Source organism: Passer montanus, unplaced genomic scaffold (genome assembly GCF_014805655.1).
Source record: "Passer montanus isolate IOZ18808 unplaced genomic scaffold, ASM1480565v1 scaffold24, whole genome shotgun sequence".
NCBI classification, from domain to species: domain Eukaryota; kingdom Metazoa; phylum Chordata; class Aves; order Passeriformes; family Passeridae; genus Passer; species Passer montanus.
Genome location: NW_024367037.1, coordinates 6111333 through 6128348, shown reverse-complemented (window position 1 = coordinate 6128348; position 17016 = coordinate 6111333). Strand labels below are relative to the sequence as shown.

Sequence of the window (17016 nt, the reverse complement as noted above, 5' to 3'; positions counted from 1 at the left end):
AGAAAACCTGATGTGACCTTAACTTTACTGCGTTAGTCAACTCTTATGTTAATATCCTGTTATGGCCAGACCCGGAAATGGAAATCTCATTTTGCCAGTAAATTCCTATTACATTGCAATACCACATCTGATGCTATTTTATATTAGAAACATGCAGCTAGGACATTCTTGCAGTTTGTTCACATTGCTTTCCCTGCTTGCTAATTCCCCTGTATTTTATTTGTAAAACTTTCATAAGCTGTCCAAAGATGACCGGTGTTCCTTGTTTTATTTTACAAAACATCTAGGACAACTCGAGCACTCTGGAAATGGCAAGGAGAGCTCTAGAAAGATCTCATCCTCACAGGGAGTTCTCATGAATCTAGAGATAACTGTGGATTTTCAAGGCAGGTGCAAAGATGAGTGCAAAAAAAACCCCAACAAAATAGTCCCCCCACATAGTACTGTATCAAGCTGAGTAACTCTCCAGTCTGTGAAAAAGACCAACACAATTTTAGTTTAGAACACCATTCTGCAAGAGTTCTGTAAATGGTTTACCAACATAAGTGTGCAGAGGTTCTCAGACTATATTGTGCAAGCTCCTCCACGCGAAGAACCTTGTGCAAAGGGAGAAGTACCATACCAAATATTACCACTACAGGACACAACAGAGTTCTGGTCTAGTGCATGAAAGGAGACTCCGGCATATTCTAGCCGCATCCTAAACTTTTCCTAAAAGTGGCTGCAATTCAAAACGTTGTTAGCTCAGTGTACCTAGAGATCTTGTTTTGCACTTAAAATTCACAGGTAATTGCTGCTAGTGTTCTCTTTGGTTCTCTCTTTATATTCCACCTTTTCTGGTCCCAAAGCATTATAGTAGAAGATTACTTTTCCTACACACTTCTCACCCTTTCCCCTCTGTCTCTCAGGCTATCACAGTGTGAGCTGGAGAGTTATGTCTCACCATTTAGGCTTAGCATGCTCTCTTAAAGGCACTTGATACACCATATGGTCAATGACCTCTCCAGAATCTGCTGCTTCTGAGAATGCTTTCTGAGATTTAAAGAACATGTTTTTTGCAGCAGAGGTTGCTAGGTTGAATGGAAGGTATTGGTATTGATGGAAGGACTGTTAGTAGTTTCTGTGGGGGTAGAAGTAAGAATAATAAAGGCTGAGAGGGAAGCTCAAACTACTAAAAAGTAGAGAGAATCATGCTCAGTTTGAAATTTAGGTCAGAACTACTTCAGATTTATTTTTATACAGGTTAATTTCATCCACTTCACTGCTACAAAGAAAATCTGTCTTCTACAGTTACCTCAGCCAGTACAAATAATGTCTATGGAGTTTCACCACCTCGATGACAGGTACTAGTTAATATCACAGGGCTGGAAACCAGTCAGGGAGTGTTGATTGATTAAGCTGGAGTCAATGGTAAGAAAAAGAGGCTTGCCAAGACATCTGACATTTCCAGTAGAGGAGAGATGAGATTTCACATACCCTGAAGATGATGGAGCTTGCCTTAGGGACAGGTGACCCAAGTAGCTGCAATGCTCACATACCTGTTTTAAATGCTTTAAAATGTTAGGTTTCCATTCAGTATCTTTCTCAGTGTATTCCACATGTTGCTGGTAATGCCTCGTACAGAACAGAGAAAAACAGGATGCCAGTATAGACAGTTCATTTAGGAATTATCTGCTTTTGCCCCAAGTTCAGCATCTCAAGTTATACAAATTCTAAGTGTCTGTGATGGGATATGCAAAGGATTATGCTTTCATGAGAGAGAGCTAAGTAGCAGAAGCAAATGAGCTCTTTAGCAACAAAGATCCTGGTTTTACATACATATGTCTGCTAAAATGTTAGAAGCAAGAGGAATATGGAAATAGATGATAAAATAATAATAGAATCATTTAGGTTGGAAAAGACCTCCAAGATCATCAAGTCCAACTCTTAACACAGTACTGCCCAGTCCATCACTAAGCTGTGTCTTTTAAATACCTCCAAGGAGGGTGACTCCATCACTTCCCCGGGCAGTCTGTTCCAATGCTTGACAACCCTTTTAGTGACTGAATTGTACGTAATTTTCAATCTAAACTTCCTATTTGCCCAAGACACCCTTCAGCTATTACATCACCCACCAATTCCTCCTCTGCTTAAAAACAATCTGCCCAGCAGGTACATTCCCTAGTTGCCTTCCTTGCCAGCCTTGTTTTCCACACACTCCAGGACCCTTCTAGCTATTCCCTTAGCTGTACTTCCAGCAGACATCTGGTAAATTGAAGTCTGCCATGAGTACAATGTCCAGTGGTTGTGAGACTTCTCTCAGTTGCTTACAGAATATTTCATCTGCCTTTTCGTCCTAGTTGTATGGTCTATAACAGGCTCCCACCAGAATATCTGCCTAGTTGATCTTCCCCGATTCTTACTCATAAACACTCAACCCTGTCATCACCATCACTAAGCTCCAGACAATCAAAACATTCACCAGTACACAAGGCCACCCCACAACCTCTCTTTCCTTGCCTACTCCTTCTGAAGAGTTTGTAGCCTTCCATTGCAGCACTCCAGTTGTGCAAATCATCACACCATATTTCTGTGTTGGAAATCTGTCATAGTTTTCTTGCTGCACTGTGGATTCTCCCCAGTTTATTGCCTGTGCTGCATGCACTGGTGTAGATGTATCTCAGCTGGCTTATTGGTCCTGCCACCTTCATGGAGGGAGCAGCCCTATTTCCTACCTGACCATTGCAGGCACTTCTGTGGTTCCTAACATATCAATCTAGCATGGATCTCCATCCTCTCTTTGCACTGAGACAGCAGGCAAGGACCTCGCTAGAGCTCTGTCCCTCAAACACAGGTATGCTCCTCCCAGACTTATCTCCAGCGAGCCTGGTTTTATCCCTTTCCCCCTCCAAACACATTGGAGTAACCAGAATTTTTCTGAATAGATTTTTTTAATTTTAAGAGTTTCATGAGGCATCAACTGCTCTTCATAATTCTCTTCTTAACACTACCATCAAAGTATGCCTTATCAAAACATCCATATTTGCTGCTGCATTTATATTCACCCTCTTTAAAATCAAGACAATTTTTTTTGGGTGCAAGGTGCTGAAATAATCACAGGAGCATACAGAGAAAGGGTTTGAAAATACTCAGTCACAGATAACGACAGGAGACTACTTACAAAGCCTGTAATTTCCTTTCCCAAACTAGGACTGATGTAGGACACACATTCCTCCCTAAGAATTTTGTCTCAACTGATGGAAAGCAAAGAAGACATCAAATCATCCAGCAATATAAGACATATTTGTCATTGTGCAATTAGCTAGCTATTTGTTTTCTGCTCTTTTCCTAACTAAAGGCTCATGTCAAAAGATCCCTAAGTCCTGGAACATCTACAGGTTTCCAAACATACGTGATCAGTGTGAGGAGCCTAAATATCATGTTTAATGTTATCACCACACATAAAAAATGAACAGAAATATATATATTGTGTAAAAAATTTAACAAACAAACAGTTGGAGAGATCTCAAAACTGGAAGTGCTATAAATTATTTTCAGGCTGAATGGAAATAAAGCCAGCATGCATGTGTCGATTTCATGAACAATTGGTCTCAGAAATAATTGGAAGCATGAGTCTTAATTGTGCTTCATATACTTCCATAGAATGGCAGATTAGCTGCCTTTTGGTCTTCAAAATGCCCATAATAATTGCAGTGATTGAAAAGAAACACTTCCTTAAATGACACTGCTCTTGGACATGTCGTGCTGGCTAGTACTGTAGTACATGAGACAGTATGGCCCTGTTCTGTCTGCCTTCAACCAGGGCAGGAAACAGAATCTATGGGATTGCACAGGCATAGCTGGGAAAGAGGTCACCCCTTCAAATCTGTTAGAAATGCAACTGGAAAACCTGGGTTGTTTATACCTACAATTATTTTTTTATGAGACATGCTGTTTTTACAGGATGTTCCAAGCTTTTAATCCAGATTGCGAAGCAGTTTTGCAAATCAGATTGGATCATCTGGTTTCTCCCAGAAACTTGATCCAGCAGAATTACTCCAGGGTGTAACCTGAATGTCAGTCTGACACCTGCTGTTGGCATCTGAAATCTTTTCGCTGCCTTCAGGAGGATCATTCAATTGATCAATTGATGTTGTCGATAGCATCATTCTACTACTTTTCAGGAAAAAAAAATTCTTCAGTGCTGAAGCCATTATACAAGATCCAGAGAAGTTGCCAGGGAGGACATGCAACACTTGAGACTATAAATAACCTGCCTTATGACAGTGTACACGGCTTGGCAACAATTCATATTGACACCTGCCTTATCTGCAGGAGATGACAGGATTTAGGCTGAGAAGGAGGACAAGGGCAGCAGACAGGCAGGGAAACAGGAATTTGTTATACTGTATGTCAGTATGGTTTGTGAGGTGTCATGATAATATAGACCTGAAAGAGGTGGAGTCAAAAGTCATCAAAACTTACTTTGTGCATTTATTAGTTAATCTGATGCATAAAGGGTGCAGTTTTCAGGATATTTTGCCTCCACAGTCCTTTCTGTGTCAATGTCTTGCTGATCAATGTCTTCTGAAGCTCTTAGTTCCTCCCTCCCTGCTCTGTTACTGTCAGTTAAATACAAGCTCTGAATGCTGCAACATCCCCTGCAGCCATCTAACCCACACACAATCCAGCCCACTACTCTTGTCAGCATTTCTGTCATGCCAGGAACTACAACAACTTGAGCAGCCTTTAGAGAAAAAGTATCTTCAACAAAGACACACACATCCCATTCTTTTGGCAGACAAATCTGTTATCCTTTGAAAGACTTTTAAAATTACTTCGAAGACCTTCTGCTCTGGCATAAGATCACGTAGCCTCTTTCCATCTCCATGCGCCTGCTGCACGTGTGATAGGCAATGTTGCAGTGCTACTGCACTGCTACAACTACCTTTAAGGAGATTGTGTGAGGTGGGATCCCATCTCTTCTACTGTGCCTGCAGTGAGAGTACTAAAGGGAATGGTCTTAAGCTGAGACAGGGGAGATTCAGATTAGATATTATAACAAAATTTTCATTGTTAAGATGGTCAGACTGTGGACTAGGCTGGCCAGGGACGTGGTGGATTCACCATTCCTGGAGGTGTTTAAGAGGCGTCTGGATCTGGTGCTGGGTGATGTGGTTTTGTGGTTTAGGGGTTTCAGTGGTAGTGCTGGGCTGACAGGGGGACTTGATGATCTTAAAGGTCTCTTCCTACCCTGATGATCCTATGATTCTGCTGGAGTGTGATCCTAACTAGGGCATCTGTGTTATGATCATTTGCATTAGTGCCCCTAAAGTGAGGTTATGAGGCCCTGCAAACACAGCCAAGACTGCTTGGGAGCTGCCAGGGCATGAAGTGCACCTGAGAGTTAGGGGAATGCCACTGAGATCACACAGGAAACCCATCTGCATCTGCTTCTGTTGTTGCAGTTTAAACTGGGCACCTCCTCAGCTGTGCCAATGTGCTTCTATTGGCAGACAAGGAGGAATAAAAGACAATAAAAATTCAGCTACTGAAATAGCAAAAATCCCCTTTGTGCCCCCTTCACTAATTCCGGTTGCAAGACAGGAAAACAATTTCTCAAACTGGCACAACATGGAAAATGGTAAACAGCCACAAGTGGATATGGATGACTTGCCATAGGGGGCTGAACTTCTTCAAGCATCCTGCCACTGGGAAAGATGCCAGTGATACCTTTATCCCTGCTGAAGTGACGAGGGAGGGTAAGGGTCAACAGGAAAGGATGAAAAACACACCTTCTTACAATGCCAGCAAACTCTCCATGGTGAGGTTTTGCATATAAACTGCAGAGAAGAGTCTCTGGAGACTCTGGGAGTTAATTGTTTGGGATCTCTGCCATGGTGGTCCAGTCCTCTCTGGACATGGACCCTTGGGATTAGAAACACCCTCGTATTGACAGGCCAGACTGATGCTCTGATAGTGTCAATCCCTAGGCATTACTGCAGCTGGAGGAGCAGGAGCAGCAGCCTCTCCGGACAATCCTGTTCTACCTCCTGACTAGGGAACAAGGAATGGGAAACCATGTATTTTGCTGTTTGAACCTGGTCTTGGAAGCACTAATCCACCTGAGTTTAGTTTGTACCTTCCTTACCTCGAGCCTGGTCCAGTTTCCTAAGCACCAAAGCAGGAATCATACAGGAGCCTTGGCACGTATTAACCTGCACATTACATTAACACTACATTAACCTGCAGTGCTGCTAATTAAACAACACAAACCAAAACAAAAAAAGCCCTGCTTGCTGCCTGTTCTTTACACAACCTGGGCTCACTGTATGTATCAGCTCATGGTAGGAAAGTGAGGTGGAGGAGGTGGTAGCAGTAATCCAGCAGAATGCTACAGGCAGACAGGCAGACAGGCATGGAAGGAGCTCATCCTTTTTGCAGCTACAAGGCCTGTGGATGTCTGGCAGCAGCCAAAGAGGCAATGTTCATGCTTCAAATACTGCGTCAGAAACAAGACAGTGGGGTAGTAGCATAAGAAACTGTCATGCTTAAGAGGTCATAGATCCAAAAATATATATTTTTTTGTAGAGCAGGTGAATAGTGATGGAATAAAAGTTATCTTTCTAGAAGTTTTAGCTGATAGGGAATTAGACTCAATATATAGGTAACTATAGGAAATTTTATGGATTTTCTTATGCAGACTTGATGGTCTAACTTTTCCCTCCTGGGTCTTAGATATGAAATTCTCAATTCTTTTTTTTTGCTTCCTGCTAGAACAAAGAACCCAGGTCCAGGTTTAATGGTGGAAGTAAATCTATGTGTATCCAGTGAGTAAGAAATGCAGATTTCTGCTGAGCCATGAGGAAAAATTGGCAGAAAAGGAAGGAAGGAAGAGGTCAGGAGGTATTCTGTGTCCATCATAAAAAGATGCAGCTACAGTAAGGAAAAGAGAGCAGAGGAGAAAAAGAATACAGTGCATTTTATTGAGAGATATATATTCATATCCAGATAAGATTAGTTGACATTGCTGTATATTAAAAGCACACAGCTTACTTTATTCTTTTATTAATATATTCATTTTTTGTTTACTTTCTTTAAAGGATGTGTTTATTCTTTACATGTAAACAGCAAACTGTAAAGACTGAAAATTGTTTCCATCTCAGTAGTAATGGTATCTGTGTTAGTAAAATCACCTCTGACAATTTAGAGATCTGGTTGGTGTCAACAAAAAACATGATACATTTATTTGACAAGTGACACTAATTTCAAAGTGGTCATGTTTCTTCTGAAGGCCATGGTATACAGTAGTCCATGACACACAGGAGTGCAGCAGTGTGGTACTGTACCAGCAAAATAACTATTATTGAACTCACAATGTTGCTCTCACTGCATTTGCATTGAGATTGCATTTCAGATTTTTTAATTAGACATGCAGCAGTGTGGTACTGTACCAGCAAAATAACTATTATTGAACTCACATTGTTGCTCTCACTGAATGCATTTCAGATTTTTAAATTAGACATAAATGACTTTGATCTCCCAGATCCACCACACACTTGTAGAGTCCTTGAAATATGAGGTTTATGCAGTAATCCACCACTTTAGGATGGAGGGCGACCAATCATGGTCCTGCTGCAGTGAAAATGATCCTCTCACTGAAACCAGGCATCACTACCAGAAGCAAGCCATAGAATTTCCAGGGCTGATGAGCTTCTTCCTTCGCTCTCATCCAATCAGCATCTTTCTGTGCTTATATTTATGAGTGCAATTAGGCAGCTCACGTGCTGTGTTTCTATAATGTGGCTGTTAACGCATGACAAAAACCCTCGATGGCAAAGTGCAACAAGCAAAAATGCTGCAACTTGTGGATTTTAATTTAGTCCTGAGAAAGGAGGGATGTATCCCTTCAGTGTAGCACAGGCTCAGCAACACCGAGGCTCCCTGCACAAGGAGTTTGCTAAGCCGTCCTCAGCCACGGCGTTATCTCACAACAGGTGCCGAGGCAGCCGCCGTCCCCATGGAGATAAGGTGACGGAGCCAGGGAGAGGCAGATGAGTTCTGGACCAAAGGTCAGCCTCTTGCATGTCTCCAAGTGATCCAGCTTTTCTGGAAAGGAACTGGGCAATCCCTTTCCCAGGATGCCAGCACTGACCTGACGATGACAACTCGTACCCTATTTGTACCACAGACGCGTTTTAACGAACCCAGAGGAGAAATCCCGCGGGGCAGAGGCTGGGGGTGCAGCTGCGGAAGGCAGGCTCTGCCGGGGAGGGCGGGCGCTGTGCCGCCTCAGGTGGTACCTCGGCGGTGGGCCGGCCCAGGCCGGTGCAGCGGGGGAAGCCGCCGGCAGATGGCCCCCGCCGCAGCGCCGAGCGGCGCGATCGGCCGAAGGAGGGGCCGGCGTCGCCGCGCTAAATCTCCGAGCCCGCTGCCCTCCTCCTCCTCCCTCGCCGCGATGGCTTCCTGAGGGCGATGCTCCCGGCCGCCACCGCCTCCCCGCTCTGTGGCCGGGTGCTCGGTGGGCGCGGGCGAGCGGGCGGCTCCCGCGCGGTTCGGGGGCCGGGCCGGGGCGCGAGCCGGGCGGCGCGCAGGCGGGAACGGCGGAGCCGGTGCGGGGGCCGCCGTGATCCCGCAGCGCCGCGCCTGACGGCCGCCTGCGGACCATCCTTCCCTCCCTGGAAATGCCCCTCCTGGCCGCGCCGGCAGCCGGGGGCGGCATGTAGCGCGGGGGGAGCGGGCTCCGCGGGGGCGGGAGAAGCCCCTTCCCTCCGCCCGCGCTCGCAGCCGCGTACACACCCCGTGCTCCGCAGCGAGGCGCACGGCCGGCCCTCCTCCTCCCCCGCCCGCTGGGTGCATGCCCGCCTCGCCCGGCGCAGGGACGGCGCGCCGCTGAAGCAGCCCCGCCGCCGGGCACCCCCGGGCGCCGGGCAGCGCCGCCGCCATGGCCGAGGAGAGCTCCGACGTGCCCAAAGAGTTGATCGGTAAGGGACGGGGGATGGGGGCTGCGGGGTCCCGGGCGAAGGTGCTGCGGGGGCAAGTTTGGAGGCCGCCGTGCGCGGGATGCAGCGCTGCCGGAGATGGGGCTGGGGGGACTCCGGGGCTGGGTCTGTGGAGCCGGGGAAGCGCCGTGGGGGCTGGCCAGGGAGCCCGGGGGGCTCCGCTCGGGGCTGGAGGGACTCGGAGGAGCCGGCGGGGGGCGGCGAGGCCGCGTTGCTGCGTGCGGGGAATGGGCGGGCGGGGGCTGCGGGGCTGCGGCGGGCAGCGGGGAGGCGGCCGCGGGCAGTGACTGAGCCCTCGGGAGCCGCGGCGGGGCACGGTGCGTGTCCCCTCCGGAGCGGTCTGTCCGGGGTGCCGGCAGCCTGCGAGCGCTGGCAGACGCGCTGGGAAGCTGCCCCGGCCCCCGCACCGCCGCCGCCCGGGGCACGTCCTCGGTGCGCCTCAGCCTGGCGGCACGGGCTGCTGCTCCGCTCGGTGCTTTCTTATTTATCCTCCCGGCTTTTGCGTAGTTTAAGAGTCGTTTTCCTCTGGACGTAGGAGGGAGTGAGGGTATTTGTAATTAAAGTTTTATGGCTCCGTACACACGAGCCTCCATCCTGCATGGTATACGTTTACTCAGTCGCAGGTGATGGCGAGGACCCTGGAAATGCTGTCACCGCTTTTGGGGAGCTTCCAATAAATGGATCGTTACACACGCGGCGTGTGTGTAACCAGTGTCATTTGGGGATAACAGCTCTGATGCTCCAGGCCTACAGCTACCTTGTTCAGGCTGAATTTCCTTTGGTTTTGCCTGTCGAAGAGCTATGTAAAGATCTCACCAGCATTGTAATAATTTCAAGTGTTGTCTTAAGGACAGATGGAAACAGAAATTTGTCAAGCAACAAGATATATGTAGCATTGAATACAATCCTTCAGACCTTAGGTAATTTACATTGTTGCATTTCCTTCAGTTTCATCAGTCAGCAAGTGGTTTTGGCATTTATCAGATATTGGTAAAATCTGGGTGGACATTTGCAGTTGCTGCAGATTTTTTTTCTGTAGAGTCAAAGTAGCTCTATTTTGCAGTCCTTCTGGTCTCCAAACCATGTGGTTTATAGGGAGACCGTAGTCTGTAGCTTACTGCTAAGAAATGATGAGCTGGAAAGAGTTCTGGGAGTAGCTATGGTTAAAACCATGGAGTTTTCCTATTTTAAAGTGGTCCAATAAATGGATCGTTACACACGCGGCGTGTGTGTAACCAGTGTCATTTGGGGATAACAGCTCTGATGCTCCAGGCCTACAGCTACCTTGTTCAGGCTGAATTTCCTTTGGTTTTGCCTGTCGAAGAGCTATGTAAAGATCTCACCAGCATTGTAATAATTTCAAGTGTTGTCTTAAGGACAGATGGAAACAGAAATTTGTCAGGCAACAAGATATATGTAGCATTGAATACAATCCTTCAGACCCTATTTAGGTAATTTACATTGTTGCATTTCTTTCAGTTTCATCAGTCAGCAAGTGGCTTTGGCATTTATCAGATATTGGTAAAATCTGGGTGGACATTTGCAGTTGCTGCAGATTTTTTTTCTGTAGTTTCATCAGTCAGCAAGTGGTTTTGGCATTTATCAGATATTGGTAAAATCTGGGTGGACATTTGCTGCAGATTTTTTTTCTGTGGAGTCAAAGTAGCTCTATTTTGCAGTCCTTCTGGTCTCCAAACCATGTGGTTTATAGGGAGACCGTAGTCTGTAGCTTACTGCTAAGAAATGATGAGCTGGAAAGAGTTCTGGGAGTAGCTATGGTTAAAACCATGGAGTTTTCCTATTTTAAAGTGGCCAGGCATGTTTGAGGTGCTAATACACAATATTTCTTACTCACCATGGGCCTGCACTCTAGTGTTGTAGGTGAGGTGTGCTGCGTACTACAGGGGAGAATAAGGTGATCCCTTCCTCTGGTGGCTTTGAATCATCTTAAGAATTATCCCCCAGCCCTGGTGCCCTGCACCCACTTAGTTTGATTTGTCAAGGGCTATTGTGAGGTGTGCTGCGTACTACAGGGGAGAAGAAGGTGAGCATCTTCACACATCCCCTCCTCTGGTGGCTTTGAATCCTCTTAAGAATTACCCCCCAGCCTGGTGCCCTGCACCCACTCAGTTTGATTTGTCAAGGGCTATTGTGAGGTGTGGGGATCTGTTCATGTAGATTGGTTTAATTTCTAGCAGTATTTTGGTGTCCGCATGTTAAAATTTAACCTTTAAATAGACTCTTTGTAATAACCATGTTTTGAGAGCAGGATGAAAGGATGTGCTTTAACGTGGAGTGATTGGAGTGTGAAGATTAAACTGGGGGTAGGAGTGTTTGAGCTGCAGTTTTTGTTCTGTTACTCACTTCCCGTGTGACCTTTGTCAGGTCTCGCAGGTCATAGTCTTCAAGGAAACCCTCTCTTACTGTTGGCTTGCCTGCATCCACTCCTCCCAGGTGTGGATGTCTGAAGCCTCCAGCATTAGATATGGATGAACACTTTAAAATGTGAACCCTAATGTTATATTTCCATCTCTCGGTCTGAAAATTTACTTCATGTAAGTAAATTTTCCACCAATGTGCCACCCAATGTGGAGGGAATTGTCTTCAGTCCCATGGAGAGTATCTATGAAATCTCTGTCTTAGCTCTTTGAAGTAGTGTTTCCAGCCCTTTCAGGCAGATAGAGCCTTGTGAGGAGCTGACGTCCTGATGATGCTTTGTGCAGTCTGGGGTCCCAGGCCCCTTCTCTCCCTATGGCTTGTTGGAGTAGGAGTGCTGGAGCTGAGGGCTTGCAGCCATTCCTACTTCTGCTGTCTGGGACCCGTGGGACAGCAAAGGGAAGCGTGTCTCTCCATGCAGGTGTGTCAGGAAGAAGTCCCCTGGCTACATGTAGGCACTTGGAGCTGTTTGTGGGAGAGGAGAAACCGAAAAGCACAGGCTGCATGCGGAGGTAAAGTAGCAGGAGACAGCAGCAATACCTTCTGCAATGAGACAGGACTTGATGAGAAAGACTCTATGGTCAGCTCGCTTCTGGGTTCCCAAGCAGGGGCAGAAAGACCAGAATTGGGCATTACCCATGGGAGAGGAAGCCTGGGGGGAGCAGTTCACATCGGGCTGGACTTTCCCCCGCGTTCCGCTTACCTGGCTGCTCCGGGATCTCGCAGCCTGGCTCCGGACCAAGCGGTTGCTCCGGGAGCCGGCCGCGCTGGCTGCCTGCCACCGGGGCTGCCGCGGCTTGGGACAGGCTTCTCGCTGGGCAAGCCGCTGCTACCGAGGAGCTTTTGTTTCCTGGTAGGAAAATTAAAATTCCTGGGGAAAACATGCCGATTCTGCAGAAAGAGCTCTTTCTGGTGAAGAGTCTCTCTGACCAGCCACGTTTCTGACTTGCACACCCTTCTGCCCTGCAGGCAGAACACGGTGGCCTGGGTTAAACATCCAGGCTTAATAAATGGTGTGTTGTTTGTGCTAATGTCTTCTGACTGCTGGATGAAAATTGTGCAGAAAAGCGCTATACAGAGCACTATAATTAAAAGCCTTAGGAATAGCCTATTATCTTTCATTTTTGCTTTTAAACTTAAGCGTGCCCGAGGGCAAAGTGTGTCTGGAGAGGGTGGAGACTTTCCTTTTACAGATGCGTGTTGTTGGGCTGGAAATAGGTTAATGTGTTTAAAAGATTTCTTTCTCGTTCCCTTTCAGTGGGGGCTGGGGAGTGAAACTTAGGGAAGGTGCCAAATTGGCTCTTCTAGATGAACTCCTCTGTTTATCTCTCAATTACATCAGTGTCAGTAGTTGTATAGGCTTTCTAGACACAGTTCGCTGTGTGTATGTTCCCTTCAGGCCAGGGTGCAAATGTTCAGGGTTGTACCATAATTGGCAGAGACTGTGTATACATGTGTGTGCATGCACATATTAAAAAGTTATGGCAACTAATGTAACTTTGGTGCTGGCACCATGGAGTGGCTATGTTGTTGCTGGGATTTGGACCAAGATCAATGTTGCCTCCACAGCATCCTCTGCATAGCTGCCAGGTGTTACTATCTGGAAGTCTGCTGGGTTTGCTTCGCTACTTCAGTGCACAGAGTGCAAAATGTGTGAACAGTTGTTCTTCCATTGCCTGACCCATTTAGCCTCCTTGATATTAACAAGAGGTTGAAATTTGTGCAATGCAAGTAGATAATTTGCTTTAGTAAGCTTTTCAGGTACAAATAATAGCAGTGAGGAATTTGTTTTATTTTCCCAGAATGGAGCTAAGCAGTGCTATGCCTTGTCTTGAGAATGCTTTTGATACCTAAGTAGTGCTGGAAAAAAAAATCAAATTGTGTTTAGAATCCAGGCATATGACATCAATAATGCTATCATAGTAGACACAAATTATTGTGTCGATGTCATACTTAGAAAATTGTACTTGTGTTAGGTTGTGTTTAGTACTGGTGCATGTGCATGAGACTTCCATGAGCGCAAGCAGTCGGACAACATAGCTCTGAGTCTTTCTGAAAACTCAACAGTGGCATCTGTTTCCTTCTTGTGTTGACACTGAAGGTATTTAATGAAGATATTTTCTTTTGTTTCAGAAAGTGCCAGGGATGTTATTGGAAGGAAAATCAAAATTTCTGTCAAGAAGAAAGTAAAGCTGGAAACCAAGGGAGATAAAGTGGATAACAAAATATTGGTAAGTACAACAGAATGTCTCTGATTACACAGGCAAAGGAAAAGCCAGTGTCTTTTCAGAAGGCATTAATTCTCTTCTGGAAGTATTCTTTGAACTTTGTGTGTGCCATAAGATGTCCATGTAATTTATTTTCTTACTTTTTCTTGCTTTCATGATAGCCTGCATAGGAAGTTGGTGTGCAGCTGTGTATGTGTACACGTGCTTGATTATCATTGAGTTATTTTTCAGAGTTTTGGGTATTGTGTTGTGGACTGATGATAACGCAAGCTATTATCAGAACCTGTTCTAAAATATTTTGCTGCCTTTGCTGGTTAAGTTTCCTGTTTACATGCATATGAGTTTTAAGTGGCCAAGAAATGCAAAATGAAGTGTGTAGAATTAATTTTGAGCATCTGAAGCTGTTACACAGTGAAGAGCAACAGTAAACTGTTGGGCTTTTTGAACTCAAATGACTATTTGTGTTTTTTGGTATTCTCTGTTAAGTCATACATCTGCATTTTAAAAGAAATGCTTAATGTGTGGGATTCTAAATGGTTCTTAAAACTGTAATGGAGGAAAGTGTCAAATTAATCTTACTTGAATACGCTTTCCTGTTTTCTCAAGAATAGTTTTGCTGGCCTGTCTTGATAGGAAGAAAGCTGTGGTAACAAGCCACTGCATTTGCATACTGTCTTGAACACACAAAAAGACATGGAACTGTATTTCCTTGCTCTTTTGATACATTTCTATCAGGAGAACTCTTAGAGTAACAAACACAAATAAGTACAATGCTGCCATAATAATTTTGCAAGATATTTGAGATTTGGTGTCTTGTGTTCGTGCTGTTCCATATTTGAAAGTTTTCTTGCCAAAGGTGTTGTTACAGATATTAGGTACATTCTCCATGCAGATGTGCTATTTTGTCTTTCAAAACCACAATGTTTTAATCAGTTATGAGTTATCCTCTTAAAGTGCATGTTGCTATTGCTGGGCATTAAGACTGTAGATAATGGCTCACTTTTCTGTGAGAGCCACTACTTAAAGGAACTTGAAATATTTTCTGCTTAATATCTACCCATATTATATCTAGTTCCTTGATTTACAGTTTCTGTACTGGAAATAGACTGAATATGTGAATGGTGATTGATTGTCTCTATTTATTTGAAAGCCATGTTTATAGGGAAGGCTGACAGGTTTCACTGAAGTGGTTACACTTGATTGACTTTTTGACTTACATGGAACCATAACTATTATCAATAGTGAAATATATTGTGGAAATTCTGAAATACTGTTCTGAACTGATGGGACCAAGAGAATGTCAAGCTTTGAATCATCAGTGAGGTTTCTGAGGGACATATTACTTGGCAGTAAAATGCCTAAATGTGATGACTTGGGTGTTTTTTTTTTCTCTCTTTAATCTCCTAAGCTTTCATGTGGGGGACTTTTACCTTCCATGACTGAAGAGGTGCTGAAAGGGAGAGAACCTTTCAGAGATTCATGAGTTAGTGAGAACTGCTTGTGTACATACATGTAGGTTTCAGTGCACAAGAGAAGTGTTTCAGGGGAATGATTTACTGGATGTAGTCTGGCATAACCACTTATTCTTTGATGTAGAAATGCAGGGGATTTATACTGGTGGGGGAAAAAAAGTTTTTATTCATAGAGAAATTGATTATCGATTGCTGGAATTGGATTTTGCATTTTCCTTTGCTGTAGAAGAAAACTGCCTTTTGTGAAGCTGCACAAATCACTAAAGATGCTTTTTTTACAATATTTCTCTGAGTGTGTAAATCTTTATATGGGATCGTTTGGTTTGATTTTTTTTTGTTTGTTTGGGTTTTTGGTTTTTCTTTTTGTCATTTTGGGGAGTTTTTTTCTTTTTTGCAGAAGTGCTGAATGTTGTCTGCTGTGGCAAAGGCCTGTAGAGATTATGGTTCACTTTGGGGATGCAAAGTTCTATGAAATGCAGAATGCTCTGAAAAAAATTACACCAGAAACACCTTAAGTTTGCTACCTCAAATTAATGGAGACTTTTTGGTCTTAGTGTGTCAGCACAATCTGACTTCTTACCTGCATAATAGAGAACATGTACCCTTCTCTCATCAAAAGAGTGACACTGAAAATAAAAAGCCTTGCTTCAGAAATGAGTGCTTAATAATAAATGCTACAGGAAATCTGCCTGCAAAACTAAGAATTTTTGTACTCTGAACTGGAACTGAAAGGTTTTCAGTAAATAATGCATATGGCCGCGTTCTGACCGGAGTGGGTAAAACCAAGTTGCTGTGCCTTGGGTGAGCCTGTCAAACGAAATGCTGAATGAAATGTTGGCAGCAAAAGCAGTTCAGTAATTAAAGACTGTATCCTTAAGTGAACGCACCAGAGGGCTCCAATGTGATTGCATGGGCAACCTTCGTGCCAGCCCTCCTCGACTCCTGAGAGCTTCGTTTTGAAACATTAATCTTCTGAGTACTGTCTCTTGAGTGCACGTGTGGCAATGGATTGTTTTGAGATTTTGGGTTGAATTTTATTAGTAGTTGGGTGTTTATAAGCAAATTAGGTGCCATGCTTTGGGTCTGGCACTTAATAGGGAGAAAATACCAGTTGCCCTCATCTAGGTAATCCCAGAGCTGTTGTGAAATGTGCTCATGTCTTTAGAGGAGGTTGATCACAGAGGCTGGCACTGAGCCCTGACACCCAAATCTGTGCTTTAATTAAATGATCTCTCATCCTTTCTTCCTAGGGAAATTCAGCAAAATCAGTATCACTTTGAACAAGGGAGATTATTTAAAAATGACTGCAGTTGGCAGGTAACTATAAAAACACTTGACTGCTGGCCCTGTTGTTCACAGTGTATTCAAGGTGCAGAGTACTAGAGAATGGATGTAACCATGTACTTGAATCACTCTGATATAGGAAATTCCTCTGATAATTAACACGGAAATTAGAATCTGAGACAACATAAAAAACAGTGCAAAAACCCCGGTGTTGCTTGCAACAGGATCCCAGTATTAAACTGGTGAAGTTGGTGGACAAAGATCATGCTTGACTTAAGATGCTTTGGGATCCCAGCTTTGGGTGCCAGAGTTCGGAAATTATGTCTAGGAATTTTGATATAAACCAGATTTTTTCAGTCTGCACAAGGAGTTTGCAGCCTCAGTAATCTCAGTCTGCAGTTATTTAGTTTTTCAGTTAGTCACAAAGTTGCAAAACAGTAAACATCATGAGCTGCTGAGTTGCCTCTGGTCTGCTGGCACCAAATCTCATGTGTTTGGGCAGCAAACGGGTGTCCAATCCTGAAAAGGCAATAATCAGCTTGAACAGGCAGAAAAATCAGTCCTCAAGTGATTAGGGCTTCATTGAGGCGTGATTAGGGCGATTGAGGACTAATG

General features: G+C 44.7%; 1 protein-coding gene across 6 annotated transcripts in view; it reads left to right on the top strand.

The window, feature by feature from the left end:
• Nucleotides 1–8824: 8824 nt before the first annotated feature.
• The window catches only part of CARMIL1 (capping protein regulator and myosin 1 linker 1), a 192701-nt gene continuing 184509 nt past the window's right edge, over nucleotides 8825–17016 (top strand). For 4 of the 6 annotated variants that reach the window (XM_039711045.1, XM_039711046.1, XM_039711049.1 and 1 more), the window contains exons 1-2: nucleotides 8825–8963; nucleotides 13551–13648. In XM_039711045.1, the coding sequence (XP_039566979.1) occupies nucleotides 8924–8963; nucleotides 13551–13648 (138 nt within the window). In that variant the 5' untranslated portion in view covers nucleotides 8825–8923. The remainder of the gene's footprint in view (nucleotides 8964–13550; nucleotides 13649–17016) is intronic. The other 2 variants (XM_039711050.1, XM_039711047.1) reach the window with 1 other exon arrangement.